This window comes from Antedon bifida, chromosome 2, assembly GCF_963402885.1.
Source record: "Antedon bifida chromosome 2, ecAntBifi1.1, whole genome shotgun sequence".
In the NCBI taxonomy this organism is placed as follows: domain Eukaryota; kingdom Metazoa; phylum Echinodermata; class Crinoidea; order Comatulida; family Antedonidae; genus Antedon; species Antedon bifida.
Genome location: NC_136227.1, coordinates 32,349,062 through 32,370,072, shown reverse-complemented (window position 1 = coordinate 32,370,072; position 21,011 = coordinate 32,349,062). Strand labels below are relative to the sequence as shown.

General features: G+C 32.9%; 2 protein-coding genes across 5 annotated transcripts in view; both read right to left on the bottom strand.

Moving 5' to 3' along the window:
* LOC144834706 (uncharacterized) overlaps window positions 1-12,839 on the bottom strand; it is a 70,160-nt gene extending 57,321 nt beyond the window's left edge. For all 3 annotated transcript variants that reach the window (XR_013610998.1, XM_078689599.1, XM_078689600.1), the window contains exon 1: window positions 12,699-12,839. Coding sequence is in view for 2 of the 3 variants with exons in the window: in XM_078689599.1 (XP_078545725.1) it covers window positions 12,699-12,749 (51 nt within the window). In the remaining variant the exon portion in view is untranslated. The remainder of the gene's footprint in view (window positions 1-12,698) is intronic.
* Window positions 12,840-13,215: 376 nt separating this feature from the next.
* On the bottom strand, window positions 13,216-19,668 carry LOC144836247 (NFATC2-interacting protein-like). 2 transcript variants are annotated; one of them, XM_078691499.1, is made up of 8 exons: window positions 19,585-19,668; window positions 17,680-17,836; window positions 16,916-17,045; window positions 16,540-16,638; window positions 16,071-16,236; window positions 15,416-15,560; window positions 14,831-14,955; window positions 13,216-14,312 (listed from the first exon to the last, which is right to left on the bottom strand). In XM_078691499.1, the coding sequence occupies exons 1-8, from the start codon at window positions 19,594-19,596 to the stop codon at window positions 14,151-14,153; spliced, it is 996 nt and encodes a 331-aa protein (XP_078547625.1). In that variant the 5' UTR covers window positions 19,597-19,668; the 3' UTR covers window positions 13,216-14,150. The 2 variants fall into 2 exon arrangements, with proteins under 2 accessions (XP_078547625.1, XP_078547626.1); XM_078691500.1 differs by having other exon boundaries at window positions 16,540-16,635.
* Between the last annotated feature and the right edge of the window lie 1,343 nt (window positions 19,669-21,011).

Here is a 21,011-nt window from a genome sequence, read left to right as displayed (position 1 = left end):
GTATTTTCATATTTTGCATCATAGTTCATCACATTTAAAAGAGCGCGCATTTATATTTTACGTATCCAAATTTCTTCTACACGCTAATATGTTGTTGCTGAGATAATATCCTTCCGAAATTGTTATTTTAGTGTTTCATTTTGATACCGTCGCCATGTTAAAAAATGGAATAAATGGCGGGTCCCGTAATTTCACCTATTCTACACTGTATGTAATATGTATACAGATTATACTGTTTATACTGTATATACTATATGACACAAAATTGACAGAATTCAGCACTAACAACATATCATATTCTTCAGATCAGGTCATAATGCCATAATCTTTTTCTTTGTGCAAAATTCTAACGTGGCGTTTGTCGTGCGGATAACTAACTCGTCAAAGTGACGAGTTACATGTCTAGTTTTTTTTTTCTGTATTCTTCTTTCTTTCTGTCATTTTTGTGCAGAGCGTATCTCTAAAACGTGTTAACATAACATTTCATAACTTTGTCAACATGTGAGCGTTCACGTGAAGTTGTGCACCTGCTATTGTGAATGACGTCAGAGTTGCGCAACATGACTTACACGCGTTTTTACGAATTTCGCGTATTTAACGTAGATCAAAAACCATATAACAATTTAAATTGAAACTTAACAAAAGTTTAAGTTATATCTTGCGCTAACTGACTGTAAAAAAAAAATGGCATGTTTCACACGAAGTTAGGCGCGCACGCGCGTTTAAAATTTTATAATGCGAAAAATTAATTTCTAATCAACTTTCTGCGCGTTTCATGTCATTTTGAGCATGTAAAAAATTCCCACATGCGCGCATTTTTTTACGCGCGCGGTGCGCACGTAGCGTTGAAAACAATTTTTTTCACGTGATTTATGTCTTTCCAGCCTTTTCTAGTAATTTTACCAATTTTTGAACAATTTCGACTTAAAATTACGTCATACGGGCACGTTGAATTGGATAACTTACGTGTGTTTTTGATGAAAAAGTTACAAAAATCGTCAAAATTATGCCTTTTTTTAAACAGTCGTAATTTCTAAACTGCACGGTCAACTTTTTGTGGATGACATATTATGGAAGTTGATGAGTTGTAGATATCAGATCATGTATTAATATGGCTAACCGGACATTGTGACGTCATCGTATGGCCACGCGAATATAAAATTTATGATTTTTGTATCTTTCGTCATAGCTCATCACATTTAATAGAGCGCATCTCCACTTATCCGTTTTCTATTTTCACCCCGATTTCGATATTGTCTAGGTCAATCAACTATCTTTCGCATGATTTAAAAATATTTTAATTTTTATGACGTCATCATGCCTAAAAATTAAAATTACGTCTCGCATTAATTTCATCTTTATAGTAAATTTTAATCTGTTATAGCTCGTAAGAATAAAATGTGATAATCACGATTAAAACGTTTTCTGGAAGCTATTGGATTGTAGATACGAAATCATGTGAACATTTTGCCAATCGGATGTTGTGACGTCATCATATGGCCAGTTAAATAAAAAATGTCGTATTTTCATCTTTTGCGTCATAATTCATTACATTTAAATGAGCGCGCATCAATATTTCACGTATTCAAATTTCTTCTACACGTTAATATGTTGTTGCTGAGATAATTTCCTTCTGAAATTGCTACCTTCGCGTTTCATTTTAAAACCGTCAACATGTTAAAAATTGCAATAAATGGCAGGTCCCATAATTTCACTTATTCTACACTTATGTAATATGTACACATATTATACTATATATACTATACGACACAAAATTGACAGAAATCAGCACTAACAACATATCATATTCTTCAGTTCAGGTCATAATGCCATAATCTTTTTCTGTGTGCAATATTCCAACGTATGACGTGCACGTAGCGTTTGTCGTGCGGATAACTAACTCGTCAAAGTGACGAGTTACATGTCTAGTTAGTTATCCGCATTCAGCGGATAACTCCTTGGAACTGTCCTGTTTCATCTTTTTTTTTTTTTTTTTTCTGTATTATTCTTTCTTTCTGTCATTTTTGTGCAGAGCGTATCTCTAAAACTTGTAAAGTTAACATTTCATAACTTTGTTAACATGTGGGCATTCACGTGAAGTTGTGCTTTTTTATTTTTGAATGACGTCAGAGTTGCGCAACATGACTTACGCGCGTTTTAACGAATTTCGCGTATTTAACATAAATCGAAAACCATATAACATTTGAATTTAAAACTTAGTAAAAGTTTAATTTATATCTTGCGCTAACTAACTGTGAAAAAAAAATGGCATGTTTCACACAAAGTTACGCGCGCACGCGCGTTTAAATTTTCAAAATGCGAAAAATCAATTTCTAATCAACTTTCTACGCGTTTCATGTCATTTTAAGCATGTAAAAAATTCCCACGCGCGCGCATATTTTTACGCGCGCGGTGCGCACGTAGCGTTGAAAACAATTTTTTTCGCGTGATTTATGTTTCTTTAGCCTTTTCTAGGAATTTTACCAACTTTTAAACATTTTTTACTTAAAATTACGTCATACGGGCACGTTGAATTGGATAACTTACGTGCGTTTTTGATGAAAAAGTTCAAAAATTTGTCAAAATTTGTCAAAATTATACCTTTTTTTAAACAGTCGTAGTTTCTAAACTAAACGGTAAAAGTTATTTTTATTACGTATTCTGGAAGTTGATGAGTTGTAGATATTGGATCATGCATTAATATGGCTAACCGGACATTGTGACGTCATCGTGTGGCCACGCGAATATAAAATATAGGATTTTTGTATCTTTCGTCTTAGCGTATCACATTTAATTGAGCACATCTTCACTTATCCGTTTTCCAATTTCACCCCGATTTTGATATTTTGTAGGTAAATGAACTATCTTTCGTATGAGTTAAAAATATTTTAATTCTATGACGTCATCATGTTGAAAAAATTTAAATAACGTGGGTCACTTATTTTCTTCTTTAAAGTAACTTTCAATCTGTTATAGCTCGTCAGAATAAAAAGCTATAATCATGATTAAAACGTTTTCTGGAAGCTATTGGATTGTAGATACGAATTCATGTGAACATTTTTCCAATCCGATGTTGTGACGTCATTATATGGCCAGTTGAATAAAAAAAGTCGTATTTTCATCTTTTGCGTCATAGTTCATCACATTTAAAAGAGCGCGCATCTACATTTTACGTATTCAAATTTCTTCTACACGTTAACATGTTGTTGCTGAGATAATGTACTTCCGAAATTGCTATCTTAGTGTTTCATTTTGATACCGTCGCCATGTTAAAAATAAGAATAAACGGGGGGTCCCGTAATTTCACCTATTCTACACTGTATGTAACATGTATACAGATTATACCGTTTGCACTGTATATACTATATGACACAAAATTGACAGAATTCGGCACTAACAGCATATGATATTCTTCAGTTCAGCTCATAATGCCATAATCTTTTTCCGTGTGCAAAATTCCAACGTATGACGTGCGCGTGGCGTTTGTCGTGCGGATAACTAACTCGTCAAAGTGACGAGTTCAAGTCTAGTTTTCATCTTCTTTCTTTCTGTATGATTTTTGTGTAACGCTTTTCTCTAAAACTTGCAAACATAACATTTTTTTAACTATGTTGACATTTTGACATTTATGTAACGTCGTCAAGCGAAGCTTTTCATGATGCTTACAATTGCGCAACGTGACGTACGCGCGATTTAACGATTTTCTCGTATTTAACATAGCTCGACAACCAAATAACATTTCAACTTGAAACTTTGCAAAAGTTTAATTTATATTATGCGCTAACTTTCTGTGGAAAAAAAATTGCGTGTTTTACACAAAGTTACGCGCGCACGCGCATTTAAAATTTCAAAATGCGCAAAATTAATTTATAATCAACTTTCTACGCGTTTCATGTCGTTTTAAGCATGTCAAACATTCCCACGCGTGCGCACATTTTTACGTGTGCGGTGCGCACGTAGCATTGAAAACGTATTTTTTTCGCGTGATTTATGTTTTTCCAGCCTTTTCTAGTAATTTTACCAAATTTTAAACAATTTCGACTTAAAGATACGTCATACGAGCACGTCGAATTGGACAATTTGCGCGCGTTTTTTATGAAAAGGTTAAAAAATTCGTTTAAAATATGCCTTTTTTTAAACAGTCGTAATTTCTAAACTGCACGGTCAACTTTTTGTGGATGACATTTTCTGGAAGTTAATGAGTTGTAGATATCGGATCATGTATTAATATGGCTAACCGGACATTGTGACGTCATCGTATGGCCACGCTAATATAAAATTTAGGATTTTTGTATCTTTCGTCATAGCTCATCACATTTAATAGAGCGCATCTCCACTTATCCGTTTTCCATTTTCACCCAAATTTTGATATTGTCTAGGTCAATCAACTGTCTTTCGCATGAATTAGAAATATTTTAATTTTTTTGACGTCATCATTCCTAAAAATTTAAATTACGTGTGGCATTAATTTCATCTTTACAGTCAATTTTAATCTGTTATAGCTCGTAAGAATAAAATGTGATAAATCACGATTAAAACGTTTTATGGAAGCTATTGGATTGTAGATATGAAATCATGTGAAAATTTTGCCAATCGGATGTTGTGACGTCATCATATGGCCAGTTAAATGAAAAAAGTCGTATTTTCATCTTTTGCGTCATAATTCATTACATTTAAAAGAGCGCGCATCAATATTTCACGTATTCAAATTTCTTCTAGACGTTAATATGTTGTTGCTGAGATAATTTCCTTCCGAAATTGCTACCTTCGCATTTCATTTTAAAACCGTCAACATGTTAAAATTTGCAATAAATAGCGGGTCCCGTAATTTCACCTATTCTACACTGTGTGATATGGATACAGATTATACTGTGTATACTATATATGAATCGAAATAATAGAATTCAGCAATAACAACATATCATATTCTTCATTTCAGGTCATAATGCCAACGTGAACACTTCCTTTTGTCCTCAACCTATCCCTTAATGTTAAAAGGTACGTCGTTACACGTTCATGTTGCACCACTTGCGCGGCGGAAAACCAAACTCGTCAAAGTGACGAGTTACATGTCTAGTTGGTTTTCCGCAACGAAGTTGCAGGAAAACCTCTTGTGATTGTACGAAATCATCATCATCATCATCATCATCATCTTTTTTTTCATCTTCTTTCTTTCTGTATGATTTTTGTGTAACGCTTTTCTCTAAAACTTGCAAACATAACATTTTTTTAACTATGTTGACATTTTGACATTTATGTAACGTCGTCAAGCGAAGCTTTTCATGATGCTTACAATTGCGCAACGTGACGTACGCGCGATTTAACGATTTTCTCGTATTTAACATAGCTCGACAACCAAATAACATTTCAACTTGAAACTTTGCAAAAGTTTAATTTATATTATGCGCTAACTTTCTGTGGAAAAAAAATTGCGTGTTTTACACAAAGTTACGCGCGCACGCGCATTTAAAATTTCAAAATGCGCAAAATTAATTTGTAATCAACTTTCTACGCGTTTCATGTCGTTTTAAGCATGTCAAAAATTCCCACACGTGCGCACATTTTTACGTGTGCGGTGCGCACGTAGCATTGAAAACGTATTTTTTTTGCGTAATTTATGTTTTTCCAGCCTTTTCTAGTAATTTTACCAAATTTTAAACAATTTCGACTTAAAGATACGTCATACGAGCACGTCGAATTGGACAATTTGCGCGCGTTTTTTATGAAAAGGTTAAAAAATTCGTTTAAAATATGCCTTTTTTTAAACAGTCGTAATTTCTAAACTAGACGGTCAACTTTTTGTGGATGGCATATTCTGGAAGTAGATGAGTTGTAGATATCGTATCAGGTATTAATATGGCTAACCGGACATTGTGACGTCATCGTATGGCCACGCGAATATAAAATTTAGGATTTTTGTATCTTTCGTCATAGCTAACCACATTGAATAGAGCGCATCTCCACTTATCCGTTTTCCATTTTCACCCCGATTTTGATATTGTCTAGGTCAATCAACTATCTTTCGCAGGAGTTAAAAATATTTTAATTTTTTTGACGTCATCATGCCTAAAAATTTAAATCACGTGTGGCATTAATTTCATCTTTACAGTAAATTTTAATCTGTTATAGCTCGTAAGAATAAAATGTGATAATCACGATTAAAACTTTTTCTGGAAGCTATTGGATTGTAGATACGAAACTATGTAAAAATGTTGCCAATCGGATGTTGTGACGTCATCATATGGCCAGTTAAATAAAAAAGGTCGTATTTTCATCTTTTGCGTCATAATTCATTACATTTAAAAGAGCGCGCATCAATATTTCACGTATTCAAATTTCTTCTACACGCTAATACGTTGTTGCTGAGATAATTTCCTTTCGGAAATGCTACCTTCGCGTTTCATTTTAAAACCGTCAACATGTTAAAAATTGCAATAAATATCGGGTCCCGTAATTTCACCTATTCTACACTGTATGTGATATGGATACAGATTATACTGTGTATACTATATATGATTTTAAATAATAAAATTCAGCAATAACAACATATCATATTCTTCAGTTCAGGTCATAATGCCAACGTGAACACTTCCTTTTGTCCTCAACCTATCCCTTTAATGTTAATGTTGCACCACTTGCGCGGCGGAAAACCAAACTCGTCAAAGTGACGAGTTACATGTCTAGTTATTTTTTTTGGTTTTCCGCAACGAAGTTGCAGGAAAACCTCTTGTGATTGTACGAAATCATCATCATCATCTTTTTTTTCATCTTCTTTCTTTCTGTATGATTTTTGTGTAACGCTTTTCTCTAAAACTTGCAAACATAACATTTTTTTAACTATGTTGACATTTTGACATTAATGTAACGTCGTCAAGCGAAGCTTTTCATGATGCTTACAATTGCGCAACGTGACGTACGCGCGATTTAACGATTTTCTCGTATTTAACATAGCTCGACAACCAAATTACATTTCAACTTGAAACTTTGCAAAAGTTTAATTTATATTATGCGCTAACTTTCTGTGGAAAAAAAATTGCGTGTTTTACACAAAGTTACGCGCGCACGCGCATTTAAAATTTCAAAATGCGCAAAATTAATTTATAATCAACTTTCTACGCGTTTCATGTCGTTTTAAGCATGTCAAACATTCCCACGCGTGCGCACATTTTTACGTGTGCGGTGCGCACGTAGCATTGAAAACGTATTTTTTTCGCGTGATTTATGTTTTTCCAGCCTTTTCTAGTAATTTTACCAAATTTTAAACAATTTCGACTTAAAGATACGTCATACGAGCACGTCGAATTGGACAATATGCGCGCGTTTTTTATGAAAACGTTAAAAAATTCGTTTAAAATATGCCTTTTTTTAAACAGTCGTAATTTCTAAACTAAACGGTCAACTTTTTGTGGATGGCATATTCTGGAAGTAGATGAGTTGTAGATATCGTATCAGGTATTAATATGGCTAACCGGACATTGTGACGTCATCGTATGGCCACGCGAATATAAAATTTAGGATTTTTGTATCTTTCGTCATAGCTTACCACATTGAATAGAGCGCATCTCCACTTATCCGTTTTCCATTTTCACCCCGATTTTTATATTGTCTAGGTCAATCAACTATCTTTCGCAGGAGTTAAAAATATTTTAATTTTTTTGACGTCATCATGCCTAAAAATTTAAATCACGTGTGGCATTAATTTCATCTTTACAGTAAATTTTAATCTGTTATAGGTCGTAAGAATAAAATGTGATAATCACGATTAAAACTTTTTCTGGAAGCTATTGGATTGTAGATACGAAACTATGTAAAAATGTTGCCAATCGGATGTTGTGACGTCATCATATGGCCAGTTAAATAAAAAAGGTCGTATTTTCATCTTTTGCGTCATAATTCATTACATTTAAAAGAGCGCGCATCAATATTTCACGTATTCAAATTTCTTCTACACGCTAATACGTTGTTGCTGAGATAATTTCCTTTCGGAAATGCTACCTTCGCGTTTCACTTTAAAACCGTCAACATGTTAAAAATTGCAATAAATATCGGGTCCCGTAATTTCACCTATTCTACACTGTATGTGATATGGATACAGATTATACTGTGTATACTATATATGAATTTAAATAATAAAATTCAGCAATAACAACATATCATATTCTTCAGTTCAGGTCATAATGCCAACGTGAACACTTCCTTTTGTCCTCAACCTATCCCCTTAATGTTAATGTTGCACCACTTGCGCGGCGGAAAACCAAACTCGTCAAAGTGACGAGTTACATGTCTAGTTCTTTTTATTGTTTCTGTACACTATTTTGTGTAACAATTATCTCAAAAAGTTTAATGTCAATGATTACAAAAATTTCAGAATATCTTTCAAATAATACAACTTAATCCTAATAAGCTTTCCAGCGTGATCACTCATCCGTGACGACATTTATACGCCATTTTGCGAAATCACATTATCAATCATATCTCCATAATTCATTATCACATATTAATGAAATTCACTACACGTAAACTTCAGATCAAGGGTAAAAATATTAGCAAATAAAAACGCACGCGCACGTAGGTTCATGCGCGTGATATCGCGCGTTAAAAATTTAAAACGCTCAAAATTAAGTTTTGATCAATTTAGAGCATGAATTAGGCCATTTGCGTGTTTCAAAAAATTACTGCGCAAAAATGCGTTTTTGCGCGCGCGATACTTAAAAAGCGTAAAAAATATGAATTTTTTTTACAAATCTCATTCTACTCACCATCCTTAGTACATTCACCAAATTTGAGTCAGTTCCGACTTAAAATAACGCTATACGAGCACGTTAAAAATGACAAAATGCGCACATTTATTTTACAAAAGTTCTGAAAATGGTAAAAAATAAGTCTTTTTTAAAATGAAAATAATTCTTCAGAATGCAAGATGACCCCCGATTTTTTTAACTTATTCTGGAAGCCATTGAGTTGTAGATATGAATTCATGTACACATTTTACGTACAAAATGTTTTGACGTCATCAAATGGCCACTTGAATTTAAAAATTAGGATTTGTTATCTTTTTGTGTAGATTATCACATTCAACAGAGCGCATCTTGGTTATGTGTGCTCGAATTTCACACAACTTTCAGTATGTGCTTGCTTAATTAATTATCTTTATCATGAGTTGACACTACCTTCATTTTAATGACGTCATCACGCGTAAAAACTTAAATAACGTAGGCCGTGTAATTTCACCTTCGCAGTAAATTTGAATATCTTACAGCTCTTCAGAATTGAAGGTTACCTTGATGATTATAATTTATTATGAAAGCTGATAAAATGTAGATATTAATTCATATAAAAATTAAGCCTATCGGATGTTGTGACGTTAACATATGGCCAGTTGAAGTGAAAAAGTAGTTTTTTCATATTTTTCGTCAAAGTTATACACAATTCAAAGAGCGCGCACAGCGCTTCTACGTGCCAAATTTTTTTCCAAATCTTATATTTTTTTGCTCAATTAATTATCTTTCGAAATTGTTATCTTAAAGTTTAGTTTGATAACGTCATCATGCCAAAAAATTAGAACATGTGTCCCGTAATTTCACCTATGCTACACTGTATATAGATATACAGTATATACTGTACATATTGTATATGGCATATAGGCACAACTCAGCACTATAAGCATATAATAGGATGGCATACATCAACATTTTCCGATCGTATGTTAACGTACGTGCATGTTTAAAAAAAAATTAATTTCAGTAAAATGATAAAAATGATCACCTATAATTCGTCAAAGTGACGAATTAAATTCTAGTTTTAGTTATGTTTTTAGGTCAAGGTCTAGATTACAAAATAAAATGAAAACCAATTAAAGATAACTATTAGTGTACCCATATATGGTCAATACAACCATTGTTTGGAAAAGATTGAATTGTACAATTTTATTTCATCAATAAAAATAAAATCTTTTCATCCTCTCTCAATTTAAAAGAAGTGTTAACAGAAGCCCAGTGTACTACTGTATACTTTGTTTAACAAGTTTATTCATTGTTAAACCCAATATACAATTTACCAATACAATTCTTGTACAGGTATTTCCTAAATAAAATAACGATTCAATTTTGCCTTCATGTTTTTTTTTTAACACAGATGTGAAGGCAGGGAGAAAAAAATTGCAAAGCTTGCATTGTAAGCCAGATAAATAATATTAATATATAAATGAATAAATCAATTAAAAAATTGATTTTTTTAGCAGCTCCATTTAAAACTGTGATTTTTAAAACTTTTAACTTTTTTAATAAATCACAGAACAAAAGTTTGTTATCTGGTTTACTGAAATGTCCGCAATTCATCAATTCATGATATTTATTAAATTACATAGATTTGATAATTGTTTCATTATATAAACAATCATTAAAAACTCACTTTCAATAATATACAAATAGTTTATCATCGTCATAAAACAACAAACATACATTTTTGTTAAATTTAAAAATAGAATGAAGAAATTGCCCCTGGCATACAGTAGATAGAAAATGAAGATTTAAAATGTGTTTATATGATTAAATCAAGCTTTAACCTTCTATCTGCTCAATACATACACGCCCCACTGCATACCAACCCAACTAGAAGGAAAATTACAGGATACTCAGGTGCCTTGTAATACTGTATTAGAAGCTCATAATTTTATAATACTGTACAAGTAATAATATTAAGTGATAATATTACATTGATAAATATTGTAATAGTTTTACTAATTGGGGGTGGGGGGGGGGGGGGGTCACTTGTATACAAACCAAATGGGGTTGGGGAGGGGGAAGGTGCTGAAGCAGCCACTTCGAGACATGGGGCACTTGCGCTACCTGTTTTACTGAAAAATACTATGGACTTATAGACCTACTAACTTATATAGCACTGGCAGTTTTTATATTTCATTATTTCATTTCAACTTTTTTTGGTTATATCAAATAGAAAGGAATGAAGACAGATTAAGTTAATAATTTAAGGTAGGGCATTGCAAGCTTGCAAGGTTAGTTACAGACAGGGATGTAAATAATCTACTTACTAAAGCTATTGACTCCAAAAAACCGAACAGGATTCTCGATGCTGAGAAAAGGTTTCTTTTTCATCTTTAAAAAAACGTGAGAATTGGAAATTAATTTTCCAATTTTCATCTATAGTACAAGTATTACTAAATGTCAAAGTACACTGTATAAGTAATGGAAACGATCATCTACTGTTACATTACAAACAGATTGAAGTCTTTCAACGTATGGATGACTAGAATAATAAATCTTTAGTACACTCTTGATCTTTTATGATCAATCTGAACGTATCTCACCCTTGATGATTGGATCAGGGAGTTGTATGTAACTCCCTGGTTGGATGTTGAAAAGGGAGAGGGAGGGGTTTATGGAGGAAGTACAGAGTTGTCACATACAACAAATCAAAATATTTTGGGGTAGGTTTCACATGTAAAGAACTGGTGTAATATAAATGTTTTTATAGTATATATAAATTAATTCTGCTTAAACAATTTAGTAATGGTCTTAATTGTTTGTGTTTTCTAGTGTTTGTGTATGTAATCTACCTTCTGCTTCTGTTTGTTTTATGTGTCCAATATTGTATGATTGTTAATTTATGATTTTAAATTACAATTAAAAAAAAAAGATTCATTCATTCGTATAGAAAGAATGTTCATGAACTATCACAGGTACTGTAATTTACATCCTTGTTACCTAAACAGACAGGAATATTGACGCTGAATACTTGTACAACAAACAAGTCAATAGCAAGACATAATTGTATTACGAATGTATAGTAAACATTAAGTATGATCTTAAGTAAACAACTAAAACACGTTCCTTAAATAACTGTACATGTTGTTAAACATTGAATGTTATAAACATGTTCTATGTATGATTTTTTTTATATTTTATTTCATAACCCTACAGTGACCATACGTCACCATTAACCGGGTTGAAAGACATTTTTCAACACCTCTTTAAAAATAGAGTGAATGAATTTGGCAGGTGAAATATATATCAACTTGGTTAGGTTCCAGGAACTTTTTTCTCTTCTTTTGGTGAAAAGGTGAAAAACTTCTTTTTTAAAAATATAGACATTAACAGAAAAAAAAATAATTTGAAAAAAATTTTAAAAACTTTGTGTTAAAAATACATCTTACTTCTTAGGCCAGGGGCGGATTTAGGCAGGGGCTAAATAGGCTTTAGCCCCCACTAAAATTTAATTTGTTTTATAATAAAATAATGACTTTTTATTTTTCTGCAACCTGACAGACCGTTTTTATCATTTATGAAATATTTAGCCCCCCCTAATCTATATAATGCTGGATCCGCCCCTGTCTTAGGCTGCATGGAAAACATTCATTGAAAAGTTAAAATTAAAAATTACACAAAAAATATAATTCAAAATCACCATACATTATTTATTCCATGCTCTATAATTGATTGGATTGTAATAAATTGTACTTTACAAGCAAGCTCCAGTTCATTATAAAAAATGTATGCTAAAAATGTTATGTCAACAGGATCAAAAACTCTTCGCCATGCTTGAATCATCTCCCCAGACCCTGGCAGACGACAACTCTATGCAGCAGGGCCCAGGCCTACTTCCAGCCTCATTTCCTGTCAAAAGAAGCGCGTATTTTAACTTGTGATAAAAACTGATGTTCGTTACCGAACTTTACGAACCTTTTCTTTAAGAACAGCTTCACCAAGGCCTTCATATTCTCGTAGATCCATTGCAGTTTACCAATTAAAAAATCCAATTTTATTCGGAAAAAACAAGATTCCGAAAATATTATCGCTTTCTACCAGCCAGACACCAACACCAACCACCTGTCTGTGTGAGATGAGGACTTTCAGCTGAGTTTGTTCTTAATCAATTTGTTACGCATGGACGCCTAGAGAGGGCGGAGTTCCATAAAAAATTGTACTGTACTGGATTTTATGGCTATCGATCTTGTATGTCACCGATTTAGTGTTTTAAATAAAAACAAATGTGATAAAAATTACATTATTATTATAAAATCATTATTAGTGATAGACAGACCGATGTTCGCCCCAAACATGAAACTGTATTACTGTACCACATTGTAGTTTTAATAAAGTTATTTCCTTCTTCCCAAACAATGTACAAAAATTTAAAAAAATGTTTGGACATAGAATTAATAGATAAATATGACGGAAGGAGAGACAGACTCTGATAACAATTTAAACAAAGTATGATTTATTCACCCGTATTCTATGAATATTAATTCCGAAAACAACGGTAAAAACAAATGAACTACGTACCGTGTGGAACTCTAGTTTTGTTTTTCATTATTACTAACAAATGTGAACGATTATTTAACAAGTTTAGGACATTATTGCTATCATTTAACTTTATTTTATAATGTAAATATATATATATATATATATATACTAACTATACTCACTAAATTGATTGAAAAAGTGTAAAAATACATTGTTCCAATCACATTGCAGTGAAAATAGGAAGATCCATATATATGCAGTAACTTGCATATTCAACAGTTACAAATTAAATTTAGTAACAATGATTTGGTTATATTTGAATAAATAAATAAATTGGTTAGTTTAATACTAATAGTAGAATACTGAAGTAACAAATGAAATTTTAGGTTATACAAACTTAAAAAAGAAAAAAATAAATTACAAAGTTTAGGTACAAAATGAGTATATTGAACCCATTTAAAGCCAGGAATGTATGCAGTGCTACAGTAGGGGCTTGCTCTCCCCAAGCTAAAATTAATTAATGAACTAATTTTTGATTAATGAACAATGTTATATGTTATTTCTCTCCTGTTTAAAGAAATCCTACATCTCCTGCCCACCACCCCCATATGCCATTTAAACTTGTATGCTTTAAACATTATCATAGCAGATGACCACAATTTGTATCATCTTCTCCCTGACATGATGCTATGTAACGGTGGCATCGATTACATCATCATTCTCCATATCAAGACTGTTCAGTGTTGATGTGATGCTATGTAACCGTGGCATCGATTACATCATCATTCTCCATATCAAGACTGTTCAGTGTTGATGTGATGCTATGTAACCGTGGCATCGATTACATCATCATTCTCCATATCAAGACTGTTCAGTGTTGATGTGATGCTATGTAACCGTGGCATCGATTACATCATCATTCTCCATATCAAGGCTGTTCGGTGTTGATGTGATGATCACTGGATCGCCGTCAAAGCTTAGATTAATATTTTTCTCTGACACACCTATAAAATCACTGTACTGCTTTAAAAGCTTGCTAAAGTTGCTTGTCTGTGGAATAAAAAAATTATATGTTGATATAAAGTTTGCGGTAAATCACATATATTGGTTCTGAAAAAGAACTGTTGAGTTTCTCAACGTTTCGCAGGGCCGTAACCACCAGTACGGTTGGTAAATTACTACTTTTTCACAGAGGCATATGACAACCCAGTGGCTTGAACAGAGATTGTTCTCTTTTTGTGCGAAAACCGGGCCATTTTATGTTTCGAACAATAAAATGATGATCAAAAGTTTTACGCAAGTAATTCTTGGGTAGGATTTGAACCCATATCCTCCACATCACCTGCATGCATTCCATACAGTACCTCTACACCTGGCACCGAGCTTGTGCTGATGGCAGGAGATCACTAGGGTTAAGCCTAAAGAAGCATAGTGATCTGACCCAACAGGATGTCATCAAATTCTTTAATTACTGGGAATTATGATCTTTAAACTACATTCTAGAAATGAGGCTAAAAACTGGACATGTGGATGGGTATAATAAATAATTTGAATAATTTTAAACAAACCTTTGCAATTGATATTGTCGTGCAAGATGATTTAGCCAATCCCTGAATTTTAATACTAATCATCTGCTCTTGATCAACATGTTCAACTATAGAATTATTATTTTTAGCTTCTACAATTACACAATCTGAAAAAACAATTTACGTTTTTGTACACAATAGCAATATACCAATAAGACAACCCAAAATGTATGTTGGGATGTTTCTAGAAGATTGGACTGTCCCATTGCCATGTAGGGAAACTTTCAATTCTTCTTTTCATATTGTTCTCTCATTTTAGGTTAAAGGGCTAATGTTGGTTTATCCAGGTTAAGCTAGCACAAAATAAACAAATACAACTTTAAATAAAAAAGTTTAAAGGTTTAAAAAAATTCATCTGTTCATATTGTTCCCCCATTTCAGAGAAAAGGGCTAATATTAGTTTATCCAGGTTAAGCTGGCACAAAATAAACAAAATACAATAAAAAAAAAACAGGTTTAAAGGTTTACAAAACTGTTCATATGTACACTCATTTTCAGAGAGAATGGCTAATGTTGGTTTATCCAGGTAAAAGCTAAGCACAATATAAAACACAGGTTCAAACTTACCAAGTATATGTGCTAGTTGTAGATTAAGTGAAGCGGGTGTGTCCGTCAGTTTAATGATTTGTTCGCCCCTCAACAACATAACCTGGTTCACATGGACACCTTCGTTTTCTGCTAACTCATCAAATACATTTTCAAAGTTTTCCTCCTGAAAGAAAAAACATAATCAGTTAAAATTAACAGACAAAACGCAAACTCAATGAAGCCAAAGAGAGACGGATCAAAATATAAATTACACCTCATTAGCACACTGCAAATATATCATGATGCGATTTCTGTGTGAATGTAAATAAAATGATGATAGATCATGATAGTTAAGTCACCATAGTAATACTAATACTAGTTACTTTCACAGTGCCTGTAGTTAGTTACTGTGCCTATTATATTATTTAATATTTCAACATTTTAAAAGATTTATTTACTTAACAAGGTTTGAAGTTTAAGTAAATTTTAAATATGAATGCTGAATCACTCTCCACATTTGAACAACTCCTAATTATTTGTTGTGCTTCTTTCATTTTCTGTTGATTGTTGAGAACTAGGTAGAGGCGCCCTACATTTTGCGCTATATTTGAACATTGAACATTATTAATATTATATAATTATAATCTGATGTGTCGTTTATGCATGTATTTAATCAATTAAAAAACAAACCAACCATTCGCACAATTGTTCGATGTAATCCCGACTTGCTTCGTATTTTAACGACGATAGCTTTGCGTTGTTTCTTTGGACTTGGACTCTCGTCAATCAGGATTACCGGAGTAGCAGGACTCTCCTGAAATCTCCTTATACGGTAGTTATGAACAGCTTGACCAACATTCCTAAAAAAAGATTTTATAATAATAAAATATAAAAATATAGATTTTACGACTACTTAGAGTCTATCCTCCTTGTGTTGAATGGAAGGCCTAATTGTGTAAAGCTCTGTCTACACTATCAACCTTTATGTGACAAAAAAATGTGATGTGCCCATATATAGACATGATGATGTCATATCACTATCATATTGAAACGTATCACTACCATATTTGGGTACATCACACTTTTTTTTGTCAAACTACTGTAGTTTGATAGTGTAGACAAGGCTTTAGTCAGTACTAAAATCAATGCGCAAGTCTACTTACTGTATAACCTGTGATAATTGTTGAGATGGCATCTGCTGTACACCTTCCAATTCTGGTGGTGGAGTTGGAGGTGAGGGTGATCCTCTGCTCTGTTGACTACTAAAAGAGAAAAAAAGTACCACTTAAGTTGATGCTTATTGTGTCATTGGTTGTTGACCTGAACCTAAGATCTGCCAAAACTGTATTGAGGAATTACGCACACAGTGAATTGACATGACATAACTTTCTACAGTAGGTCTTTGCAATTTGAAAGCTCTGGTCCACAATGATGAATTTCAAAGGAAAAATGGCTGGCACAACACATCCATATGATGATAAAACCCCTGAATACCACCTCTAAACTTGAATATGCTATGGAAGGTGGAGGAGGACCTACTTGTTTAATTCCTCATCTGACTCAACCATCAGAATATCTCTATCAGGAGGTGTGCTTGGCGACTTTACTCTAGCACACTGTTCTCTAGTTGATCTCCTTGTGTTTGTGTTTACTACTTCAATCTCTTCATCTGCAAGAAGTATCAATGATTGATTAGTATTAAATATCTGTACACAAAATATGGACATATTTACATTAAGCTCCTATGTACATCTTTATATGTTGAAATTCATAACTAATAACCAATTCATTTTTTTTAATACTTTCTACAATAATACGGTAAAATATTCTTAATTGCATTCCTTGTAAGAACGGCTCATTAAAGATATATTGTCCCCCAAAAACCTGAAAAATGAAGATTAATAAAATCAGACTTTATAGTTTTAATAAAGTTAATCACTTCCGTAGAAAAAAAAACCTGAAAAAAATAATGTTTTCACCAAAAATCCATTGGCTGGCTGCCAATTTGACTATTTTTTGCTTTAAATTACAGTTTTTTCAGGTAAATAAAATTTTGTTTAGATCTAATTTTTGTTCAAAGTGGATAACTATTATGTGACATTAAAATGGCATATTCAACAGAAAAATGTTTATTAATTATTTATTTAGTGGACAATACACCTTTAAACAAATGAGGGGGAAAATATGTTTATAGCACAATGATCAACGCCTATTTAAGTGACACTTAAGTCTTCTATTATAGGGACACTTTGTTTGGTCTCAACGGTGTCTCCTTAATAGGGATTGTTTTGTAATATATTAACCTGATACTGATAGTGTGACAACATCTTTCAACTTCTGTGAATGGATGTCAAAGTTTTTCACAGAGTAAAGATCACAACAAACTGGTGCAGCTTTCAAATTTATCGGCTGTCGTTTTCTGGTAGCTTTTTTCTTTCCTTTCGATTTCTGATTCTCAACCTGATAATAAGATAAAAATAATTTATTTATTGAATTTCATAATCAAAATATCCTTATAGGCCTAGGCCTATATCTGATAGTGATACAACAATCACAAAAATGCATAAATTTGGGTAGGCCTAGGGGATCTGATCCGGCAAGAGAAACATTATTGAATATTAGCAATTAATAAATAGTAGGCCTAGGCTAGGCTAGCTAAGCTGGAACTACTACTACTGCTAAACTATAAAGATTATGCCCTAGCTAGGCTAGGCCCTAGTCACAGTGCCTACCTACTGTAACTAGCCCCTCTAGCTAGTCTCTACTACTAATCTAGGCCTATCCAGACACCCCACAGAGGATCGGAGTGGTGTTTAGGCCAGCAGCAGGCTATTTACCTCCATCATATAGGCTAGAGGTAGGGTTACCGAGAGTTGACTCCATTGTTATTGCCACGATTCAACTCCGCGTACGTTACCATGCGCGCTATGTCATTGACGCGATTATTTGTCCATTGCTAAACACATTTTTATGTAGTATTATTCTGAAAATAATTGAACTGTAAACATAATTCTTTTGAGTATTTATTTATTTACATATCATTCCATCAGATCAACTATTTTTTATTTTCATTACATCCAACCAAACATGTAAAAAATGTGGTTAAAATATCGTACTGTCTAGCGCGTACGACCATACGCGGTAGATTGTTTACTCAAAAACCTTCGAACGGTCCAGTGACCTTACCCTATTCAACCTTGTTTTTGTAGTTGAGCCTCTCATGACCTGGGATTTGTTTGTCTTCCTACGCCAAGATAATATAGTTCTACATGCCATGTGCTTTTTTCTCTGAGAAATATTTATTATAAGTGCCAAAAAAACGGTTTTTTCTCGATATGAAGCCTTTATTATTCAAATCTTTTAGAGAAAAATCACACATACCATAAAGAAGGTCAATTTATTTCATTTTTGAAATAAAATTGTGAAAATTACGCGAGGCTCAACTACAAAACCTTCATTTTGTGATATGATGTCATCATAAGCCAATCAAAACTAAGATTTCCCGCGATCGGCAGAGCTCACGGTTGAATGATTTTGGATTCTGGCTATTTGATTGGTGGACGCGAATCACCCACAGCGGAATGTTTTCTCTCGCGTGTACCGCGATGTCACATGGTCTCTCTGTACTGATCGTTACTACACAAATTTAGAGCAAGGAATTTGTAGGAATTCCGTTAAATAAACAACTTTATATATTTTATAAACATTTAATAACATATTTTATATAACATATAACATGTTGATAAATAAAATAAATTACTATAAAACGTAATTATATGTAATTATTTTAGCGAAAAACGGCGTAGTTCATACAATTATCGACTGAGGGCGCAATTTGTTTACAACGTTCGTGGCCAAAAACGATCATTTTCGGCGATGTTTTAGACCCTATATTTCGAAAACTACAAGTCAGATTTTCGTAATTCTTTCTTTATTGGAATATTGAAACAAAATACTAACAGATAATGTTTAAATTGGTTGAAAAATAACAACTTTTAATTTTGCATCGTTATCCCTACTAGAGGCTAGGCCTAGCTAGCTACTAGTAGAAGTAGGCCTAGCCTAGGCCTACTAATGCTAGTATAGGCCTACTACTTTACTTATATTATATTACTCACAGAGGCCTGATAATAGCTTCTTATGCCTACCTAAATTAGACGTTCAGTTTTTTATTTGTAAACGTATATTTAAACAAATATGTTTCTTACTTCTGTTTCCATGTTTATTAAGTTTTTTTGTTAAACTCTCCTTTTTGTTTTTGTCGGGGAATTTTGAACTGGTGGTTAACCTTTGACCCAAAGAAAAAGAGGATCATCGGAGGCGCGGCGCAATGACGACGACATGAGTGTTGAGAACTTATAAAACAGAGGGAGTTTTCTGTCACAGGGGTTGAACTTGATAGATGCCATGAAAACGAACCCCTCCAATTTTTATGATATTCTGATATTTAACCAAATTAATTTTTATTGATATTTTGACATAGTGTCGAGAACTGATCGATTATGAAAAAAATAATGATGAATATCGATTCAGAACTTATTAAAACAGAGGGAGGATATTCTGTTACAGGGGGTTGAACTTGATAGATGCCGTGAAAACGAAATCCCTCCAGATTGTATGATATTCTGATATTTAACCAAATTCAGTTTTATTGATATTTTGACATAGTGTTGAGAATTGGTTGATTGTGAAAAAATAATGATGAATATCGATTCAGAACTTACTAAAACAGAGGGGGATATTCTGTTACAGGGGTTGAACTTGATAGATGCCGTGAAAACGTACCCCCTCCAATTTTTATGATATTCTGATATTTAACCAAATTTATTTTTATTGATATTTTGACATAATGTTGAGAATTGATCGATTATAAAAAAAATAATGATGAACATCGATTTAGAACTTATTAAAACAGAGGGGGGATATTTTGTTACAGGGGGTTGAACTTGAAAGATGCCGTGAAAACGACCCCCTCCAATTTTTATGATATTCTGATATTTAACCAAATTTATTTTTATTGATATTTTGACATAATGTTGAGAATTGATCGATTATGAAAAAATGATGATGAATATCGATTCAGAACTTATTAAAACAGAGATGGGATATTCTGTTACAATGGGTTGAACTTGAAAGATGCCGTGAAAACGAACCCCCTCCAGTTTGTATGATATTCTGATATTTAACCAAATTAATTTTTATTGATATTTTGACATAGTGTTGACAATTGATTGATTATGAAAAAATAATGATGAATTTCGATTCAGAACTTATTAAAACAGAGGGGGATATTCTGTTACAATGGGTTGAACTTGAAAGATGCCTTGAAAACGAACCCCGTCAAATTTTTTATGATATTCTGATATTTAGCCAAATTTAATTTTATTGATATTTTGACATAGTGTTGAGAATTCATCGATTATGAAAAAATAATGAACATCGATTTAGAACTTATTAAAACAGAGGGGGGTTATTTTGTTACAGGGCGCTGAACTTTTTGGTGCCGTGAAAACGAACCCCGTCAAATTTTTATGATATTCTGATATTTAACCAAATTTTATTTTATTGATATTTTGACACAGTGTTGAGAACTGATCGATTATGAAAACAAATAATGATGACTATCGATTCAGAA

Bases quoted from the DNA above. Each gene is read 5' to 3' on its own strand.
- LOC144836247 (XM_078691499.1), bottom strand. The intron at 17,046-17,679 runs GTTAATATATTA...TACTTCTTGCAG, and splicing joins TGTCACACTATCAGTATCAG to ATGAAGAGATTGAAGTAGTA. The intron at 16,237-16,539 runs GTAAGTAGACTT...ATCTTTTTTTAG, and splicing joins CAATTATCACAGGTTATACA to GAATGTTGGTCAAGCTGTTC.